Source organism: Stegostoma tigrinum, chromosome 36 (assembly GCF_030684315.1).
Source record: "Stegostoma tigrinum isolate sSteTig4 chromosome 36, sSteTig4.hap1, whole genome shotgun sequence".
Taxonomy (NCBI): domain Eukaryota; kingdom Metazoa; phylum Chordata; class Chondrichthyes; order Orectolobiformes; family Stegostomatidae; genus Stegostoma; species Stegostoma tigrinum.
The window spans coordinates 20,867,715-20,887,100 of record NC_081389.1 but is presented as its reverse complement, the minus strand read 5'-3'; the positions used below and the strand labels follow the sequence as shown (position 1 = coordinate 20,887,100).

General features: G+C 47.7%; 1 protein-coding gene across 1 annotated transcript in view; it reads left to right on the top strand.

Moving 5' to 3' along the window:
* Positions 1-19,386, top strand: part of igf1ra (insulin-like growth factor 1a receptor) — a 301,340-nt gene that overhangs the window by 251,447 nt on the left and 30,507 nt on the right. The window contains 3 exon segments of the mRNA XM_048520736.2: positions 10,830-11,107; positions 11,491-11,633; positions 15,718-15,880. Of these exon segments, the coding sequence (XP_048376693.2) occupies positions 10,830-11,107; positions 11,491-11,633; positions 15,718-15,880 (584 nt within the window).

Here is a 19,386-nt window from a genome sequence, read left to right as displayed (position 1 = left end):
AAAGAACTAACCATTCAATGACTTTACAGGGAACCTTTGGGTGATTTACTTTAGTGGGCTCATGCAAGAAGCAGCTCTTTTTTTTGATTACCGTCACTTCCGTTTCCCTGTGGGGAAGAGCATTCGAAAGAGTCACGATCCTCTGGGAGAAAAACAGAATCCTCCTTTTGATCTTTAATGGGGACCCCATGTTGAAAAGGTTCGACTTCATTTCACTCCTGAGTGAATAAGCTCTCACTGTAAAATTCCTCACCGAAACAAGGGAGCAGAATTAATTTCATCTGTATCTAGCTCCTTGATCATGTTTAAAGCTGATTATTTCATCCCTTAAACTTTTAAACTCAAGCGAATACAAACCAAGATCATGCAACCTGAAATGTGACCCCTCAATTCCTGGAAGCTTTTGAGTGAATCAGCACCAGATACCTTCCTTGGGGCTAATGTGTTCTTCTGTTCAGATGGAATGTGACTAATTTCGATTCCTAGATGTCTCATGTTAGAAACACCTTGTGAGGTGTGTCCACCTTTTTCTGTTGCTTCCAGTCCCACTCAGGCTGCCAAGGCTACAAAGGCACATTGATGCCTGAACCAAGTCCCAGCTAAGTAATGAAATATGTCGGGGACAAGCCCCGAGGACTGTGGAACAATGCCAAGTCGATAGATTCAAGGCAGAGATCAGCCATGATCTGAATGAGTGATGGTACAGGCTGGAAGGGCTGAATGGTCTCCTGTTCATGAGAGAAAATGGGCAGCTCAGCTGTCAGCACACAGGAGCATCAGTTGGTGACCAGTGAATAGCAGGATCACTTGTTCTGAGGAAGGGTCACCAGACCCGAAACGTTAGCTCTGTTTTCTTTCCTTCGCAGATGCTGCCAGACCTGCTGAGCTTTTCCAACAGCTTCTGTTTTTGTCCCTGGGGTTCATTGTTGCTCCCCCGAAGCCTGTAACTTGCTCCCAGGTGGCATTTGGGGAATAAATGATTTAGTCCTTTTTTAATTCACTCACGGGATATGAGCATCACTGGCAGAACGAGCATGTTTTGCCAATGTCTGGTTGCCCGTTGAGGGTGGTGGTGAGCTGTCTTCTCAAAATGCTGCAGTCCATGTGCTGTAGGTGGTCCTACAATGCCCTTAGGGAGGGAGTCCCAGGATTTTGGCCCAGCAACACTGATGGAATGGCAATGTATTTCCAATTGAAGATGGTGAGTTGTTAGGGGGAGTATTTGCAGCTGGTGGTGTTCCATCTATCTGCTCCCTTTTTCATCTGAGTAGTGGAAAGTTGCAGGTTTGGAAGGTGTTGTCTAAGGAGCCTTGGTGAATTATTGCAGTGTGTCTTGTAGATGGGAAATACTGCTGTGTCAATGGTGGGAGGATTTGGTTTGATTTATTGTTGTCACAGAGTCATAGTCATAGACTCACACAGCACAGAAACAGACCCTTCGATCCAACCAATCCATGAGAACTATAATCCCAAACTAAACCAGACCCACCTGCCTGGTCTGGGCCCATATCCCTCCAAACCCTTCCTATTCATGTAGTTATCCAAACGTAAAGATGCAGTGAAAAGTGTTGGTTTACATGCTGTACAGGAAGCTCATACCATACAAAGTGTGTCGGGATAGCAAAACGGAGTGCAGAATACAGTGTTCCAGCCACAGAGCTAGTGGAGAGAGATCAACATTAACATGTGAGAGGTCCGTTCAAAAATCTGATACAGCGGGGAAGAAGCTGTTCTTGAATTTGTTCGTATACGTATTCAAACTTTTATATCTTCTGCCTGGTGGAAGAGGGTATAACTGGGGAGGGAGGGGTCTTTAATGATATTGGCTGCTTTCCTGAAGCAGTGAGAAGTATAGATGGAGTCAATGGATGGAAGGCTGGTTTGTGTGATGGACTGGGCTGTGCTCATGACTCTCTCTCTAGTTTCTTTTGGTCTTGGGAAGAGCAGTTGCTGTGCCATGCTGTGATGCATCCAATCTGACCGAAATTGGTCACAGTCCTTGTGGACATAGTGAATTTCCTTAGCCTGCTGAGGAAGTATGATGTTACTGTGCTTTCTTGACCATTGTGTCGATATGGGGTGGGCCAGGACACACTGTTGGTGATCGTCACTCCCAGGATCTGGACGCGATTGACCATCTCCACCTCAGCACCATTGATGCAGGCAGGGGCATGTCCTCCACTCCGCTTCCTGAGGTCAATGACCAGCTTCTTCGTTTTGCTGACATTGATGGAGGCTTATTGTTAGGTTCTGCCTTGTAGGAGATGCCATTGCCTGGAATTAGTGTGGTACACATGTTTTTCGCCACTTGTCAGTCAAACCTGGAAGTTGTCCAGGTCTTGTTGCATTTGGAAATGGACTGGTTCAGTATCTGGGGGAGTTGTGAATGGTGCTTAACATTGTGCAGTCCTCAGCAAGCATCCTCACGTGCCCTGAAGAACTCCTACAGAGATTTCCTGGAGCTGAGATGACTGACCCATCACCGCCATCATCCTGTGGAACGTAAGTCCACCCAGCAGAGAGTTTCCTCCCAATCTCATTGAGTTCAGGTTTGCTCGGGCTTCTTGATGCTCCACTGATCAAATGCAGAAGAAGGAGGATCTCAACCTGAAACGTCAGCTTTCCTGCTGCTTGGCCTGCTGTGTTCATCCAGCTCTATACCGTGTTATCGCAGATCCTCCAGCATTGGCAGTTCCTACTATCTCTGATCAAATGCAGCCTTGATTTTCAAGGACAGTCACTCGCATCCTATCGCTGGAATCCAGCTCTTCTGTCCATGTTTGCAGTGAGGATGTGATGAGAACAGGAGCTGAGTGACCCTGGCAGAACCGCAATTGGTGAGCAGGTTATTGTTGAGTAAATGCAACGTGATAGAATTGCTAACACCTCACATGACTTTACTGATGATTGAGAGTACTCTGACAAGGTGATAATTGGCCAGATTGTCCTGTGCCTTGCCATTTTAATTATTGCGGCATTGTTTATAAATTTGAGCTGTGCTTGTTTATAGTTTACTGTCATGGTCCGCCTTAAAGTAACTGTGATCTCCATTATAATACAGCGTGGAGCTGGAGGAACACAGCAGGTCAGGCAGCATCAGAGGAGCAGAAAAGTTGACATTTCAGTTTGGGACCCTTTTTCAGAAATGGGCCTGAAGAAGGGTCCTGACCCGAAACGTCAGTATTGCTCTGATGCTGCCTGGCCTGCTGTGTTCCTCCAGCTCCACACTGTGTTATCTCTGACTCCAGACTTTTTACTATCTCTGGGATCCTCCCATTTCTGCCTCTGAATGGGCCTGGAGCTGACTTAATGGTGACAACGAAGATGTAACTGACCTCGATAAGACGAAGCACATCACTTTTTCATTAGGAGGTTGAAAACTACTCGCTCTGAATTGAGATAAGTTTAACTCGCCAACTGCTCTGGTCAGCCACTGATGTCGCTCCTCTTCTAGTTATGGTGTGGAGAGCCCACCGGATGGAGCCCCCATCATGGGATGCTTGTGTTCACATGAACAGAGGTCTTCAGCCTCCCTCCATCCCCCAGTCCTTTTTTAAAAAAGTTTTTATTCACTTGTACAGGACGTTGGCACAGCCACTTTTGGAATACTCTGTTCAGTTCTGCTATAGGAAGGATGTTGCAAAAATTGAAAGACACAGAAAAGATTTATAAGGATGTTGCTGGCGTTGGAGGGTTTGAGCTATAGGGAGAGGCTGAATAGGTTGGGGCTATTTTCCCTGGAGCATTGGAGGTTGAGGGGTCACCTTATAGAGGTTTATAAAATCATGAGGGGCAAGGTCTTTTCCCCAGGTAAGGGAGTCCAAAACTAGAGGGCATGTGTAAGAGGGGAAAGGTTTAAAAGGGACCTAAGGGATAGCGCTTGCTCGCACAGAGGGTGGTGCGTGTATGGAATGAGCTGCCAGAGGAAGTGGTGGAGGCTGGTACAGTTACAAACATTTAAAAGGCATCTGGCTGGGTACATGAAGAGGAAGGGTTTAGAGGGATATGGGCCAAATGCTGGCAAATGGGGCTAGATTAATTTAGAATATCTGGTCGGCATGGACAAGTTGGGCTGAAGGGTCTGTTTCCATGCCGTACATCTCTATGACTCGTGATGTGAGTGTTACTGGCTGGCCGCATTTATTGCCCGTCCTAGATGCCCTTGAACTGAGTGACTTGCTGAGCCATTTCAGAGGCAGGTGAGAGTTATAGATTTATATACCATGGGAACCTACTCTTTGGTCTGACTCATCAGCGCTGACCAGATATTCCAAAGTGATCTAGTCCCATTTGCCAGCATTTGACCCATGTCCCTTCCCCTTCATATACTCTGGGAAAAAGACCTTGGCTACTCATCTTATCCATGCCCTTCATAATTTCATAAATCTCTAATAAGGTCACCCCTCAGCCTCTGATGCTCCAGAGAAAATTCTGCCTCTCCCTGTAACTCAAACCCTCCAATTGTGGCAACATCCTTGTAAATCTTTTCTGAACGCTCTGAAGTTTAACAACATCTTTCCTATAGCAAGGAGACCAGTATCGAATGGAGTATTCAAAGTGTGGCCTCACCAGTGACCTGGACAGCTGCAACATGACCTCCCAACTCCTATATTCAGTGCGCTGGCCAATGAAGGCAAGAGTATTAAATATAACAAGGTGTGGAGCTGGATGAACACAGCAGGCCAAGCAGCATCAGAGGAGCAGGAAAGCTGATATTTCGCGTCTAGACCTTTCTTCAGAAATTTTTGAAGAATAGCCTATTACCGAAATGTCAGCTTTCCTGCTCCTCTAATGCAGCTTGGCCTGCTGTGTTCAACCAGCTGTACACCTTGTTATATTAGATTCTCCAGCATCAGCAGTTCCTACTATCTCTGTAAGAATACTAAATGCCTTCTTCACCACCCTGTCTACCTGCGACACCATTTTCAACAAACGACACACCCACATCCCTAGGTCTCTCTATTCGGCAATACTCCCCAGGGCCTACCATTAACTGTATAAATCCTACCCTGGCTTGCTTTACCAAAGTCCAACATCTCATATTTATCTGAATTAAACTGCACCTGCCACTCATTGGCCCATCTGATCAAGGTCCCAGTGTGCTCTGAGTTAGCCTTTTTCACTGTCCACTATACTACCTATTTTGGTGTCATCCATAAACTTCTAACCATTCCTCCTCAATTCACATCCAAATCTTTAACAGAAATGAGGAAAAGTATTGGACCCAACACTGATCCATGAGGCACTCTGCTGAAAAACCAACCCTCCACTACCACCCTCTGTTCCCTAGTTTCAAACTAATTTTGTATCCACTTGGCTAGCTTCCCCCCTCAGTTCCATGTAATCTAGCCTTGTTAACGAGTCTCTCATGGGAAACCTTGTCAAACACTTTGTTGAAGGCCATAATGACAAGGTCTACCACTCTGTCTTCATCGGTCTTCTTGTTACCTCTCCAGATAACTCAGTCTGCCATATTGCTGTGGGTCTGGAGTCACATTTAGGCTGTGACCAACCAAGGATCACAGAATTCCTTCTCTGCAGGACATTAGTGACCCAGATGGGTTTTTTTTATGACAATCAGCAATTTCATGGCCATCAATATCAGATTTTTTTCTGCTGTTGAATTCAAGTTCTACTATCTGTCGTGGTGGGTTTCAAACCCATGTCCCCAAAACATTAGCTGAATTTACAGATTAATAGCCTGGTGATTATGTACCAGGAGGAATGGAATTGTGGGAGATACAGCAGTTTGGATCGGAAATTGGCTTGCTGAAAGAAGACAGAGGGTGGTAGTTGATGGGAAATGTTCATCCTGGAGACCAGTTAGGTGTTGGGTCCCCTGCTGTTTGTCATTTTTATAAATGACCTGGATGAGGGTGTGGAAGGATGGGTTAGTAAATTTGCAGACGACAGTAAGGTCGGTGGAGTTGTGGATAGTGACGAAGGATGCTGTAGGTTGCAGAGAGACATAGATAAGCTGCAGAGCTGGGCTGAGAGGTGGAAAATGGAGTTTAATGCAGACAAGTGTGAGGTGCTACACTTTGGTAGGAGTAACCGGAAGGCAAAGTACAGGGCTAATGGTAAGATTCTTAGCAGTATAGATGAGCAGAGAGATCTCGGTGCCCATGTACACAGATCCTTGAAAGTTGCCACCCAGGTTGACAGGGCTGTTAAGAAGGCATACAGTGTTTTAGCTTTTATTAATAGAGGGATCGAGTTCCGGAGCCAAGAGGTTATGGTGAAGCTGTACAAAACTCTGGTGCGGCCACACTTGGAGTATTGTGTACAGTTCTGGTCATCGCATTATAAGAAGTTTGTGGAAGCTTTGGAAAGGGTGCAGAGGAGATTTACTAGGATGTTGCCTGGTATGGAGGGAAGGTTTTACAAGGAAAGGCTGAGGGACTTGAGGCTGTTTTCATTAGAGAGAAGGTGGTTGAGAGGTGACTTAATTGAAACATATAAAATAATCAGAGGGTTAGATAGGGTGGATGGGGAGAGCCTTTTTCCTAGGATGGTGACGGCGAGCACGAGGGGGCACAGCTTTAAATTGAGGGGTGAAAGATATAGGACAGATGTCAGAGGTAGTTTCTTTACTCAGAGTAGTAAGGGAATGGAACGCTTTGCAACGGTAGTAGATTTGCCAACTTTAGGGACATTTAAGTCATCATTGGACAAGCATATGGACGTACATGGAATAGTGTAGGTTAGATGGGCTTGAGATCAGTATGACAGGTCGGCACAACATCGAGGGCCGAAGGGCCTGTACTGTGCTGTAATGTTCTATGTTCTATGTTCTATGTTGTATTATGCTGTTGCTTCCCTGAGTCCATTAGCAATAAATCACCTGGTCTGTAACTTCAACAGACACGTCCACCATTCCATGCTCATTCCAATGATGTAAGTTTGCTTCACCTGGTTATCCCACTGGAATAACAGTATCCAGATACAGAGATGGAAGGACTATTTGATAAAGGAGACATCACAGCTGGCTTTCCTTTGGCTGGGTGGCCTGCTTTTGCTTCTTAGTCTTATGGTCAACCCTATCCAGAATCAAACAGTAAAAACTGCACTTTCTCGGAAGGGTGGTTGGGCTTATTTTTGGAGTAGGGATGTTGGTGGATCTCCAAACCTCTCCACGTTTGAGACACCCCTGAGGCTGTGAAGAAATTAGTTGGACTCTTTAAAACAATGCTGCACAGGGTAGTAGTCACAGGTGGTGGAGTAACCCCACTACCCTGCGACTGAAGAACACAACTGTTTAAATGTAGAAGGAGGCCATTTGGCCTGTCATTGTCTGTGCCAGCGCTCTGAACATTTTAATTTAGTGCTGATTTCCTGCCTTTTCCTCCTGATCTTGAACATTGTTTCGGTTTTAAATAATCATTTTAGTGCCGCCTTGAATGCCTCAGTTGTGCTCGAAGTGAAACCTGTAATGTGAAGCAAGCGTTGGATGTTTTTCTTCATTCAAGTTGAATTGACCTCATTTAACCAAAAGATACACAAACTCTGAAATAAAAACAGCAAGTGCTGAAGAAACTCAGCGGGTCTGGTAGCATGTGTACGGAGACAAAAACAAGAGTTAATGTTTTGAGTCTAGTATAATCCAGTTTCAAGGAAACATTTTATTGGACTTGAAATGTTAACTCTGTTTCTCTCTCCACGGATGCTGTCAGACCTGCTGAGTTTTCGTAGCACTTTGTGCATGAACAGCTCAATAATAGAAACAGAGTTGGGTAGCTCAGTTTCATGTCTAATTAACAGGCATTAGAGAAGGTTTGATGTTACTTGGTGCAAAGTAAATCCTCCCTAGGGAGGGGCAGTTGAGAAAAGAATTGATTGATCTGAATACAAATTGGATTTCACTCAGAACATAGTATTTTAGGATCCAGTAAGCGAGGATCCTGATAGTGAGGTGTGGAAAGTGTAATGTTGTGTTCAGGAAGAATTTGTGACTTCTGATCTATGAAGCTGTTTGCCAATGGGGCTTTTCCTCTCATCATGTCTGGCCCTGTTTACAACTCACTGACTAATTGCTGCAATCAGTTTCTATCAATAACTCCCAATGTCATTTTATTTTATTCCCGGTGAAAGAGGAACTTGCTGGAACTCAGACTGCGTCTCCAAATGCAAAAACCTTTTTCTGCATTGTCATTCTTTATTCCGATGAAGCTACATATTCATAAGAAGCTTCATTAACAGATATTAAGCAAGTTAAATACTCGGGGGAGCTCACATTCCTGAGATTAACAAGAGCTTGTCTTTACTGATCATTTTCTCAATGTGATATTGTTAACTTTTGTCTGCACTGAACCTAAACTGAAAAGCTGCGTGTCAGTAAATTGCTCATTTTAATAAGCATAAAATTAAATGTTCAACTAATCAGTTTGACAGGCCAGTCCAAGTGGGTGCAATGTACTTCCCTGTCATTTAACAGGCTATTGGAAGACCTGCTTATTAAAGCAAATGAAAGTAATGCATTCCTCAGCAAGCAGTCTCTCTGCTCTCTCTCTTTCTCCCTCCCCCACTTTCAATTTCCTTTTCTTTTTGTCTTGCTTACACCCTTTAGTTCCCCCCCTTTTCCCGCCCCCCCTTCCCCCTCCCACCCGCCCCTTTCCCCTCCCGCCCCGCCCCTTTCCCCCTCCCACCCCGCCCCTTTCCCCCTCCCGCCCCGCCCCTTTCCCCCTCCCGCCCCGCCTTGCTCCTCCCGCCTCCCCCCCGCCGCCATTCCCCTCCCGCCTTTCCATCCCCCCGTTTTCCCTCCCCCTCCCTTTTCCCACCCCCCCCCGTTCCACTCCTCCTCCCCTTCCCTCCTCCCCTTCCCCCCTCCCCCTTCCCCCCCTTCCTCCCTCCCCCTTCCCCCCTCCCCCTTCCCCCCTCCCCCTTCCCCCCCCTCCCCCTTCCCCCCCCTCCCCCTTCCCCCCCCTCCCCCTTCCCCCCCTCCCCCTTCCCCTTCCCCCCCTCCCCCTTCCCCCCTCCCCCTTCCCCCCTCCCCCTTCCCCCCCTCCCCCTCCCCCTTCCCCCCCTCCCCCTTCCCCCCCTCCCCCTTCCCCCCTCCCCCTTCCCCCCTCCCCTTCCCCCCTCCCCGTTCCGCCCCTTCTCCCCGCCCCCCCCCCACCCCACCCCATTTCCCCTTGCTCCCCCTCACCCTTCCGCTCCCACTTCTTCCCCCATCCCTCCCTGTCCTCCCTTCACCACCGCCCTCCCCCTCCCCCACCGCCCTCCCCCTCCCCCTCCCCCCTTCTGCCCCGTCACCCTTCCCCTCCCCCCTTCTGCCCCGTCACCCTTCCCCTCCTCCCTTCTGCCCCATCCCTCCCTGTCCTCCCCCATCCCTCCCTGTCCTCCCCCAATCCCTCGCTTCTTTACCCCCCGATCCCTCGCTTCTTTACCCCTCCGATCCCTCGCTTCTTTGCCCCCCGATCCCTCTCACTACCCCCTCACCAATCTTACCCCTTCCCCCTCTCCCCCCTTACCTCTCTTCCCCCACTTACACCCCTTTCCCCTCTTCCCCCTCCATTCCCCTCTTCTTCCCCCTCCCGTTCCCCTCTTCTTCCCCCCCCGTTCCCCTCTTCTTCCCCCCCCGTTCCCCTCTTCTTCCCCCCCCGTTCCCCTCTTCTTCCCCCCCGTTCCCCTCTTTCCTCCCCCCCCGTTCCCCTCTTTCCTCCCCCCCGTTCCCCTCTTTCCTCCCCCCCGTTCCCCTCTTTCCTCCCCCCCCCGTTCCCCTCTTTCCTCCCCCCCGTTCCCCTCTTTCCTCCCCCCCCGTTCCCCTCTTTCCTCTCCCCCGTTCCCCTCTTTCCTCTCCCCCGTTCCCCTCTTTCTTCCCCCTTCCCCCTTTCTCCACCCTCTTCCCCCTTTCTCCACCCTCTTCCCCCTTTCTCCACCCTCTTCCCTCTTTCTCCCCCCTCCCAACTCCTGAGGCCAAGTTGCTGAGCCACAGCTGACACTCATTCATTGAGTCTGATTTATTTTCTGTCTAGCTGTGCCTCCGGCCAGTGTAGGAAGGATATTCCCAATTGTGGGGGGCGTGGAGAGGGGTTGGGGGGAGGTGCGGAGTCCAGAGCCCAGGATCATAGTTTAAGGATAAGAAGAAAATCCTTTAGGTCTGAAGTGAGGGGAATTGCCTTCACCTGAACCCGTGGAATTCTCTACCACACCAAGCGGTCAAGGCCGGAACATGGCGTTTTCAAGGAGGTGACCGTATCTACATCTCTGAAGCTAAAGGGATCAGGCGATATTTTTGGGAGGAGGGGGTGGGCAAAGAGCAAAATTAGGGTATTGAGCTTGATGGTCAGCCATGATCATATTGAATGGCAGACCAGGCTCAAGCCCACCACTGCTCCCATCTTCCCTATTGACCATGCCTGGATGGGTCAGTCTAGGGTCTGGAGGGTTAATGGAGGTGGGCGATCATGCTTACAAAGAATGTGGCTCCTGCTGGCCATGTCAACATCTCTTGCTGTCTCTAGTTGAGAAGGTGATGGTGAGGTCCCTCCTTCAACTGCTGCAGTCTGTGTAGTGTAGGGACACCCATAATGCTGTTAAGGAGGGAGTTCCAGGATATTACTGGCTCAGTGATCGTGAAGGAACAGCATTGTCTTTCCAAGTCAGGATGGTGTGCAGCTTAGAAGGGAACATTACATGTGATGGCGTTCCCATTGCATCCGTTGCTGTTGCCCTTCTAGATGGTAGAATGGTTCGGTTTAGATTGAGATCGAAGTTCAGTTGATGGTTGTGAGCCGTGATACCCCCATGTTTTGTTGGACACCTACACCCTGAAGGTGTTGCATTTTCCCCTAGAGTTGACTGACCTGACTGCATGGTTCTCCCTGCAGACCTTCCAGGAAGCGCAGAGACACGTTTGGAATAGCGAACACCACCCTGGGTGTGAACAACACAGTCTTGCCAGAACGGCACGGGAACAGTTCCAACCCAGAGAGGAAGACTGACTACACCTTCTTCGAGAGCAAAGTGTGGTACAAGGACAGAACGGTGATCTCAAACTTACGGCACTTCACCACGTATCGCGTTGACATTCACGCGTGCAACCACGAGGCTCTTAAACTCGGCTGCAGCGTTTCGGCATTTGTGTTTGCAAGAACCATGCCAGCAGGTGAGGATGGTAGAAACGGTGCAGTTCACCTGGTCTTCAGCAGGTGCCTTTTGCTGAGGGGTGGAAATGGCAGAAGATTGGGGTTTGAGGGGCTTGGAGGAAAAAAACCAAACCGCAATGCCAAATACTGAATGATTTTGAGGTAAGAGTGTGTTTTAGCAGTGGAAGAGGTGGTGGTGAGAAGGGAAGTTGTGGGATTGAATAAATGACCTGAGTTCGGGATCTTTTGTGAGTTGACATGTGACGATAAGTGGTACATTCGCATGTAATCCTAGAAACCTACCACTTGCTGGTTCCAGCAAAGAGCCCAAACAGAAAGAAAAGTAAATTTACAGTGTTTCAAAAGCCGATGGTAACATTCTTTCCTTGCCCCCCTCTCACAGAAAAAGCTGATAACATACCAGGCCCAGTCACGTGGGAGCCCGGGGACGACGAAGTCAGCATTTACCTCAAATGGCCGGAGCCACCGAATCCGAATGGGCTGATCCTGATGTATGAAGTGAGGTTCAGCCGTGGGGACAGCGAGGTAAGGCAGCTGCATCAGGGATGAGTGTGCCATGCACGCTGTTTAGTGCCCCTACCAGTAGCGTCATTCGGTCCTGTTTGCTCACATTTACCTGTGCTTATTTGTGACACTGCCTTTTTTTTAAACTGGCAAAACAAGTCTCGAAGTGAGCATGTGCAGAACATCCCGGATGCTCCTTTCAGTGGTGTTGGGCGATGCAGCCTGAGATAAATAGGGGTAGGAAGGGGCCATTTGTCACCTTGGACTTGTTCTGTCTGAAATGATTGTGCACTTCGTTCTGTTTTGCGTTCTGTCCTTACCTTGACTCCCTTGTTGATCAAAAACCTCTCCAGCTCAGCCTTGAATGCGTTCAATGACCCAGTCTCCATTGCTCACCAGGAAGGAAAATTTCAAAGCCTAATGACTTCCCCAAGGGGAAGAAACCCCCACCCCCACATCTCCATCTCAAATAGGGGGGCCCTTGAACTTGAAGCTGTGTCATACAGTTCTAGATTCGCTCACATGGAGAACATATCTTACAGCATCTGACCTCGTTATGTTCTAATCGGACGCCCCTCTGAGGCTGGCTGTCTTTGTCACAAACAAAATTAGAAAAGGCACGATTAAACCAGTCCATCCAGGGAATATATGCCCAATAGAATCAAGTATTCCTCAAAAGACAAGTTCACTCGCCCTGAACCTCTTGGGGAATTGACAGCCTTGTTCATTTTTGTTCATCTCGGATTTTGGGTTCGTGTTGTATTTCGGTTACCTATCTGATGCTCTGTGCCATGCATCTGGATGGGTGAAGTCGCGTAGGTGGGGGCAGCGAAGGTATTGGTTAATCCTGGTACGTGGTGGTAGAGTTGCCGTTGACCAAAGTGCCGTCCTCTCGGCATGTCACCCTGGGTTTACGTTCTGTTCAGTTCGTCGGGATCCAGCGGATTGTCCAAATTCCCAAACCAGAGAAATCCATGATGTCGGTAACTCATTCTGGTTTCCCGGTGTGCCTGTGGCATTGCAGTTTGAGGAACATTGGCCCAGAATTTGGTCTGGCTCTGGGTGTCTTGTTGGTCTGGGCCCACTTCCAGGATTCCAGGATGAGGGTGGAGGTAGTGAGCTCACCCCGTACCAGGTCAGAGGGGACTGGGTGCCATCTCCGCACAGTCTTCACGGATTAAGCCCAGTGGCTTGATGCCTCCTGTTTTGTGACATAAGCGGGAAGGTTCAATAAAGTCCTTTCATTTGGATTAACAAGGCCCCTGTGCAGAATGCAGACTTAATGGCAGTTTATGGTTAATGAGTGTGCTGAGTCAGAGCAGAGCTGGCTCTCCCTGGTGCTGTATCATCCCAAGGATAATACTACAGAACCCACTCAGCCCATTGGCTGCACATTGCTATACAACACCTTCATAAAAACCTAAAGAACTGCGGCTGCTGTAAATCGGGGAAAAGAAGACGGAAGTTGTTGGAAAAGCTCGGCAGCTGTGGCAGCATCTGTAAAGCAAAGTCAAGAGTTAATGTTTCTGGTCTGGTGACCCTTCCTCAGACCTGAAGCGTTAACTCTGATTTTTATTCACTGATGCTGCCAGACCTGCTGAGCATTTCCAGCAACTTCTGTTTTTGTCCCTTCTGTACAATACCTTCCATTTAATGCAAAATTAGATCGGGCTGCTTGCAAGTCGGGCTGATTTTACACTGCAGCTCAAGTTTTAAAGGAATTGTGTGTCTATCTTTCGTAACTAAGTTTCCAAGCTGGCATTTGGAACACAGTGACGTAAGTTAGCAGTGGTTTTGCCTATAAGTCAGGCAATTGGAGTTTAATGTCCCTTCCCAGAGATTACAGGACCTAATCTGGGGTGTCCTGTCTTTGCATCACCGAGGGAGTGCAGTAGTGTCAACGGTGCCATCTTTTGGAGGATATTTTAAATGGTGATTCTCCTTCCCGTCCTGTTCCTAAATAGGCACTTTGCTCTTAACCAACATAGAATCATAGAATTCCTACAGTGGGGAAGCAGGCCATTCGGCCCAATGAGACCACACCTAGCCTCCAAAGAGCATCCCACACACTCTACCCTCTCTCTGTAATCCCACATTTCCCATGCCTAACCCACCTAGCCTGCACATCCCTAGACACTATGGGACAATTTAGCATGGCCAATTCACCGTAATCTGCACATCTTTGGACCGTGGGAGGAAACTGGAGGAAACCCACACAGATACCAAGAATGTGTGCTAACTCCATACATTCGCCCAAGGGTGGAATCGCGCCGGGGTCCCTGGAGCTGTGAGGCAGTATTACTAACCACGGAGCCACTGTGCCAGTCTCACAGTGAATGTGTGCAGTAGCAGATATAAATGGGTGCTTGTGCTTGTGAGATCTCGCTGTCAGATAAAGTACCTCACACATTACAGGAGTGACTGCATTTTGAGCAGTCTTACTGATTAAGTGATTGGTGTCATCCAGAAAACATGATCTGATCATTTTCTTTTTCTGTTAATCTTTCATTCCTATCTATCAGTTAATTCTTTCAACTGATGGTGTTAAACATTCACCAGAGAATTGGCAAGAAATTTGCTTATTTTACAGTATATTTTACACCAAAACTATAAAAGTACTCTTAGTAATCATCTTTTAATTTAGAAGAAAATCAATGCAATTACTGATTTAAGACCAGGACAGTTGCAGAGTAGAACTACCTACAGTTCTGGTTGCCCTGCTGAAGGAAGAACGTCATTAAACTGGAAAGGGTGCAGAAAAGATATACAAGGATGTGGCCAGGGATGGAAGGTTTGAGTTATAAGTTGAGGCTGGGACTTTATTTCCCTGGAGTGTCGGAGGCTGAGGGGTGACCTTATAGAGGTTTATAAAATCATGAGGGGCATTGATAGGGTGAAAAGCCAAGGCCTTTTCCCCAGGGTAGTAGAGCCCAAAACTAGAGGAGCATAGGTTTAAGGTGACCAGAGAAAGATTTAAAAGACGTTTCGTCACCATACTAGGTAACATCATCAGTGATCCTCCGACGAAGCGCTGGTGTTATGTCCCGCTTTCTATTTATCTGGTTAGGTTTTCTTGGGTTGGTAATGTCATTTCCTGCGTTGGTGATGTCATTTCCTGTTCTTTTTCAGGGGATGGTAGATTGGCTCCAAATCAATGTGTTTGTTGATGGAGTTCCTATTGGAATGCCATGCTTCTAGGAATTCTCGTGCATGTCTCTGTTTGGCCTGTCCTAGGATGGATGTGTTGTCCCAATCAAAGTGGTGTCCTTCCTCATCTGTATGTAAGGATACGAGTGATAGTGGGTCATGTCGTTTTGTGGCTAGTTGATGTTCATGTATCCTGGTGGCTAGCTTTCTAAGCTTTCAAAGGACCCCACTTTGATTGGGACAACACATCCATCCTAGGACAAGCCAAACAGAGACACACACGAGAATTCCTAGAAGCATGGCATTCCAACAGGAACTCCATCAACAAACACATTGATTTGGAGCCAATCTACCATCCCCTGAGAAAAAGAACAGGAAATGACATCACCAATGCAGGAAATGACATCACCAACCCAAGGAAACCTAACCAGATAAATAGAAAGCGGGACATAACACCAGCGCTTCGTCGGAGGCTCACTGATGATGTTACCTAGAATGGTGACGAAACGTCTGAAAACGAACCTTCCAGCTCAGCGAGCAAACTCGCATCCAGAACCTCAACCTGAGCTACAAATGTTCTCAAAACTCACTAAAAGATTTAAAAGGGACCTAAGGGGCAACTCTTTCATACAGAGCATGGTGTGATCTACCAGAGGAAGTGGTAGAAATGGGTACAGTTACAACATTTAAAAGACATTTGAACAGGTCCATGAATAGGGAAGGTTTCGAGAGATATGAAGGTAATTGGGACTAGTTTCAGTGGGCCTGTTTCCTCGCTGTGTGACAGTAAAGGGTGGTGAACCATTGATTGATCTTGTTGAGGTTTCCTGATGACAGGCAGCGTAAGGTTCCTCCCTATATTGCGTTTCATCTGGTCAGGTTGATGTTTCTGTGCCTCTGCTGCATTCTGTCGTGCCTTCAGGCGTTCCTTTGCAGTAATACCTGTCGTTGCCTACAGGTGCAGCAGGAGTGTGTTTCCAGACAACATTATAAGCTGCAAAGCGGTGGCTGTAAACTGGATCGACTGAGCCCTGGGAATTACACTGCGGAGGTGCGAGCCACCTCACTGTCTGGCAACGGCTCCTGGACTGACCCAGTGATGTTCTACATAAAGGCAAAGCGTAAGTCAAGAGCAAACTGCTTGTTATGTTCCATCCCAAATCTCCCCGACCCCCCTCGAAGTTTTCCAAGCCCAGCTGCTGGTGAGATGCGAGAAAACATTAAAACCGTTTGTGAACAAAAAGAGAACAATTTTTGGAATGCCATGTTCAGTTCTGGTCTCCCTGCTATAGGAAAGATGTGGCAAAAATTGAATGAAAGGGTGCAGAAACGATTTACAAGGATGTTGCCAGGGTTGGAGGGTTCGAGCTATAGGGAGAGGCTGAATAAGCCGGAGCTATTTTCCCTGGAGCATCGGAGGCTGAGGGGTGACCTTATAGAGGTTTATAAAATCATGAGGGGCATGGATAGGATGAATAGCAAATGTCTTTTCCCCAGGGTAGGGGAGTCCAAAACTAGAGGGCATACATTTAAGGTGAGAGGGGCAAGACTTAAATTTGCCCATTAGGTCCTTTTTTTAAACACAGGGGGTGGTGCCTGTGTGGCATGAACTGCCAGAGGAAGTGGAGGAGGCTGGTACAATAAGAACATTTAAAAGGCATCTGGATGGGTCTATGAATAGGAAGGGTTTAGAGGGATATGGGCCAAATGCTGGCAAATGGGATTGGATTAATTTAGGATTTCTGATCAGCATGGACCAGTTGGACTGAAGGGTCTGTTTCTGTTCTGTGCAACTCTATGACTATGAATGAAGGGAAGAATCTTAACCCAGGCCTGAGAAAGCTCCTCGCTCCTCCTGAGGTAGTGTGCTGGGATCTCTAACTGAGCAAATGGAACCATCAGGCAACACTTTGGTTGAGCATTCTGTGCAGAAGATAGCTCATTACGTTTTAAGTTTATCTTGTGTTTTTCTCACTTCGATGTGATGTTGGAGCCTCTCCTTCAGAGCTACACTGAGATATCAGCCCAGAGTGTGTGCTGAAGTCCTGTACTGGGACTTTAACCCACAGCTGTCTGACTCAGCAATGAAACGGCTGCATAGTGAGTCACATTAAAATTCCAGGGGACTGGGGTCTAAATGAGTAATTCCTTTATTTAATGTTTGCATCTTGGGTGGTTTCAACATCCAATATTGATTCCTGCTTTGCAGAGGACTGCAAGTAATTTGAATCAAGTCCAGAATGATGCCTTGAAAGTCAGTCTTGTCCTGCGTGGAGAGTTCCTAGTGAACCTACAAACAAATGCCATCCTGGACTAGTTACCTAGCTTGGAGAAAGAGCAAATGTTTTTCTCCCTGCCGCTCCCCCCCTCCCCCACCCACACCCCCCTCCACCACCCACCAACCATTTACACCCTGGGACTGTGTGTGCTCATGTCCAGATGGACATGGGGGTGTTCTGTGAATGTTGACTGACTGCTGTGGAACTTCCTTCCTGGCAGAACACTCAGCCTGCAGCCAGTTGTTTCAGCCACGCTTCGGGTTTTGACATTATAGCCTCTCAGTCAGTTCACTGACCCGCAAATCCTTGAGCTTCGTCACCCTATTCCCCGAAGGAACAGTGTGACTATGGGAAAGGTACAATTCCCGAGAGATCACCAGTCAGTTCACTGAGTCCCAGGAATAATTGTATCATCCTGACTTTTCACCTGAGATGTGTCACGTCAGTGAAGACGCGTCAATGTCAAGTCTTGAAATCGCGGTAATGTCGAGCGCTTTTAATATTCAATCACAGGATGTGGGCATTGCTGGCCAGACCAGCATTTATTACCATCCCTAATTACCCAGAGGGCAGTTATGCATTGGCCGCATTTCTGTGGATCTTAATCCGTAGAATAGAATTCCTACAGCATTTGGCCCATCGAGTCTGAATGAAACTTGCAGAATGCTGAGAGGCCTGGATAAAATAAATGTGGAGAAGATGTTTCCATTAATACGAGGGACTAGGACCCCAGGATACAGCCTCAGAGTGAAAGGGTCACCCTTCAAAACTGAGATGAGGAGGAATTTCTCCAGCCAGAGGGTGGAGAATCTGTGAAACTCATTATTGCAGAAGACTGTGGAGGCCGAGTCATTGACTGTCTTTAAGACAGAGACAGTTTTCTTGATTTGTCATGTGGTCAAAGATTACAGGGAGAAGTCAGGAGAACTGAGAAACATGTCAGCCATGGTCAAATGGCAGAGCAGACTCGATGGGCCGAATAGCCTAATTCTGCTCCTATATCTTATGGTCTTCAGAACTGGGTTATACTGGACGCGAAATGTTAACTGTTTTTCTCTCCACGGATCCACTGAGTTTCTGCTGTACTTTGTGTGTTTATCTCCATGTACTCTGATGGGCAGGCCTTAGACAATGGCCTTTCCTCCCTCTCCCCACAAGCCCTGTAGTAGGAGTATGATCTCTAGACTTCTGAGGGAGCTGGGGTACTGTTTTGAACACAACAGGTGGTGTAAATCTACAACACCCTCCCTCAGAAAGCTGTTGAGTCTTGGCAAGTCTTGCAATGAAGACTTGATTGTGTCTTTTTCTTGCTAGGCAAGGATCTTAAGGGAAACACAGCCAAGGTGAGTAGATACAATTAATTTCTGTCACTGCCACGAGTCACGTGCGCACTGCCAGCAGAGCTTGTTCCAGTCAACTATACCCTACCCTCTGTGTTCGCCTGGCTCGAGCTCACATCTCATCATTTTAAAAGAACACATTTACAAGCTAGCAGAGAAGGATCTGCCCCCATCAGAGATTGGTGTGACCCCCTGAGGGATTCCCATGGTGTTGCCCTCGTGTGTTTTGTTACTGACAATAGACAGTAGGTGCTGGAGTAGGCCATTTGGCCCTTCGAGCCAGCACCACCATTCATTATGATCATGGCTGATCATCCACAATCAGTATCCTGTTCCAGCCTTATCCCCATAACCCTTGATTCCACTATCTTTAAGAGCGCTATCTATCTCTTTCTTGAAACTATCCAGAGACTTGGCCTCCACTGCCTTCTGGGGCAGAGCATTCCATATATCCACCACTCTCCGGGTGAAGAGGTTTCTCCTCAACTCTGTTCTAAATGGCCTACCCCTTATTTTTTAAACTGTGTCCTCTGGTCCTGGACTCACCCATCAGCGGAAACATACTTCCTGCCTCCAGATTGTCCAATCCCTTAATAATCTTATATGTCTCAATCAGATCCCCTCTTGGCACAAGGTAAAGTCTAAAAGTAACACAGTGTGGAGCTGGAGGAACAGGAACCACCACACAAAGCCTAAAGTTTGCTTTATATTTCCAATGGTCTCTCTTCTCTTTCTTTCCGAGTTTGAAGTTTTAAGACCAGAAATGCTACGTTTGCTTACTTTTCCACATCGTCAGGCAGCATTAGAGGAGCAGGAAAGTTGATGTTTTGGGTGGGGGCCTTTCTTCAGGGACCCTCCTTTGAAGCTGCCTGGCCTGCCGCATACCTCCAGCTCCACACTGTGTTATCTCAGACTCCAGCATCAGCAGTTCTTACTGTCACTAAAGTGTAAAGGGCCTGCTCCAGAGCTTCTGGAGGGCTTGTCCCATTTGATCCAGGCTACTGTGAC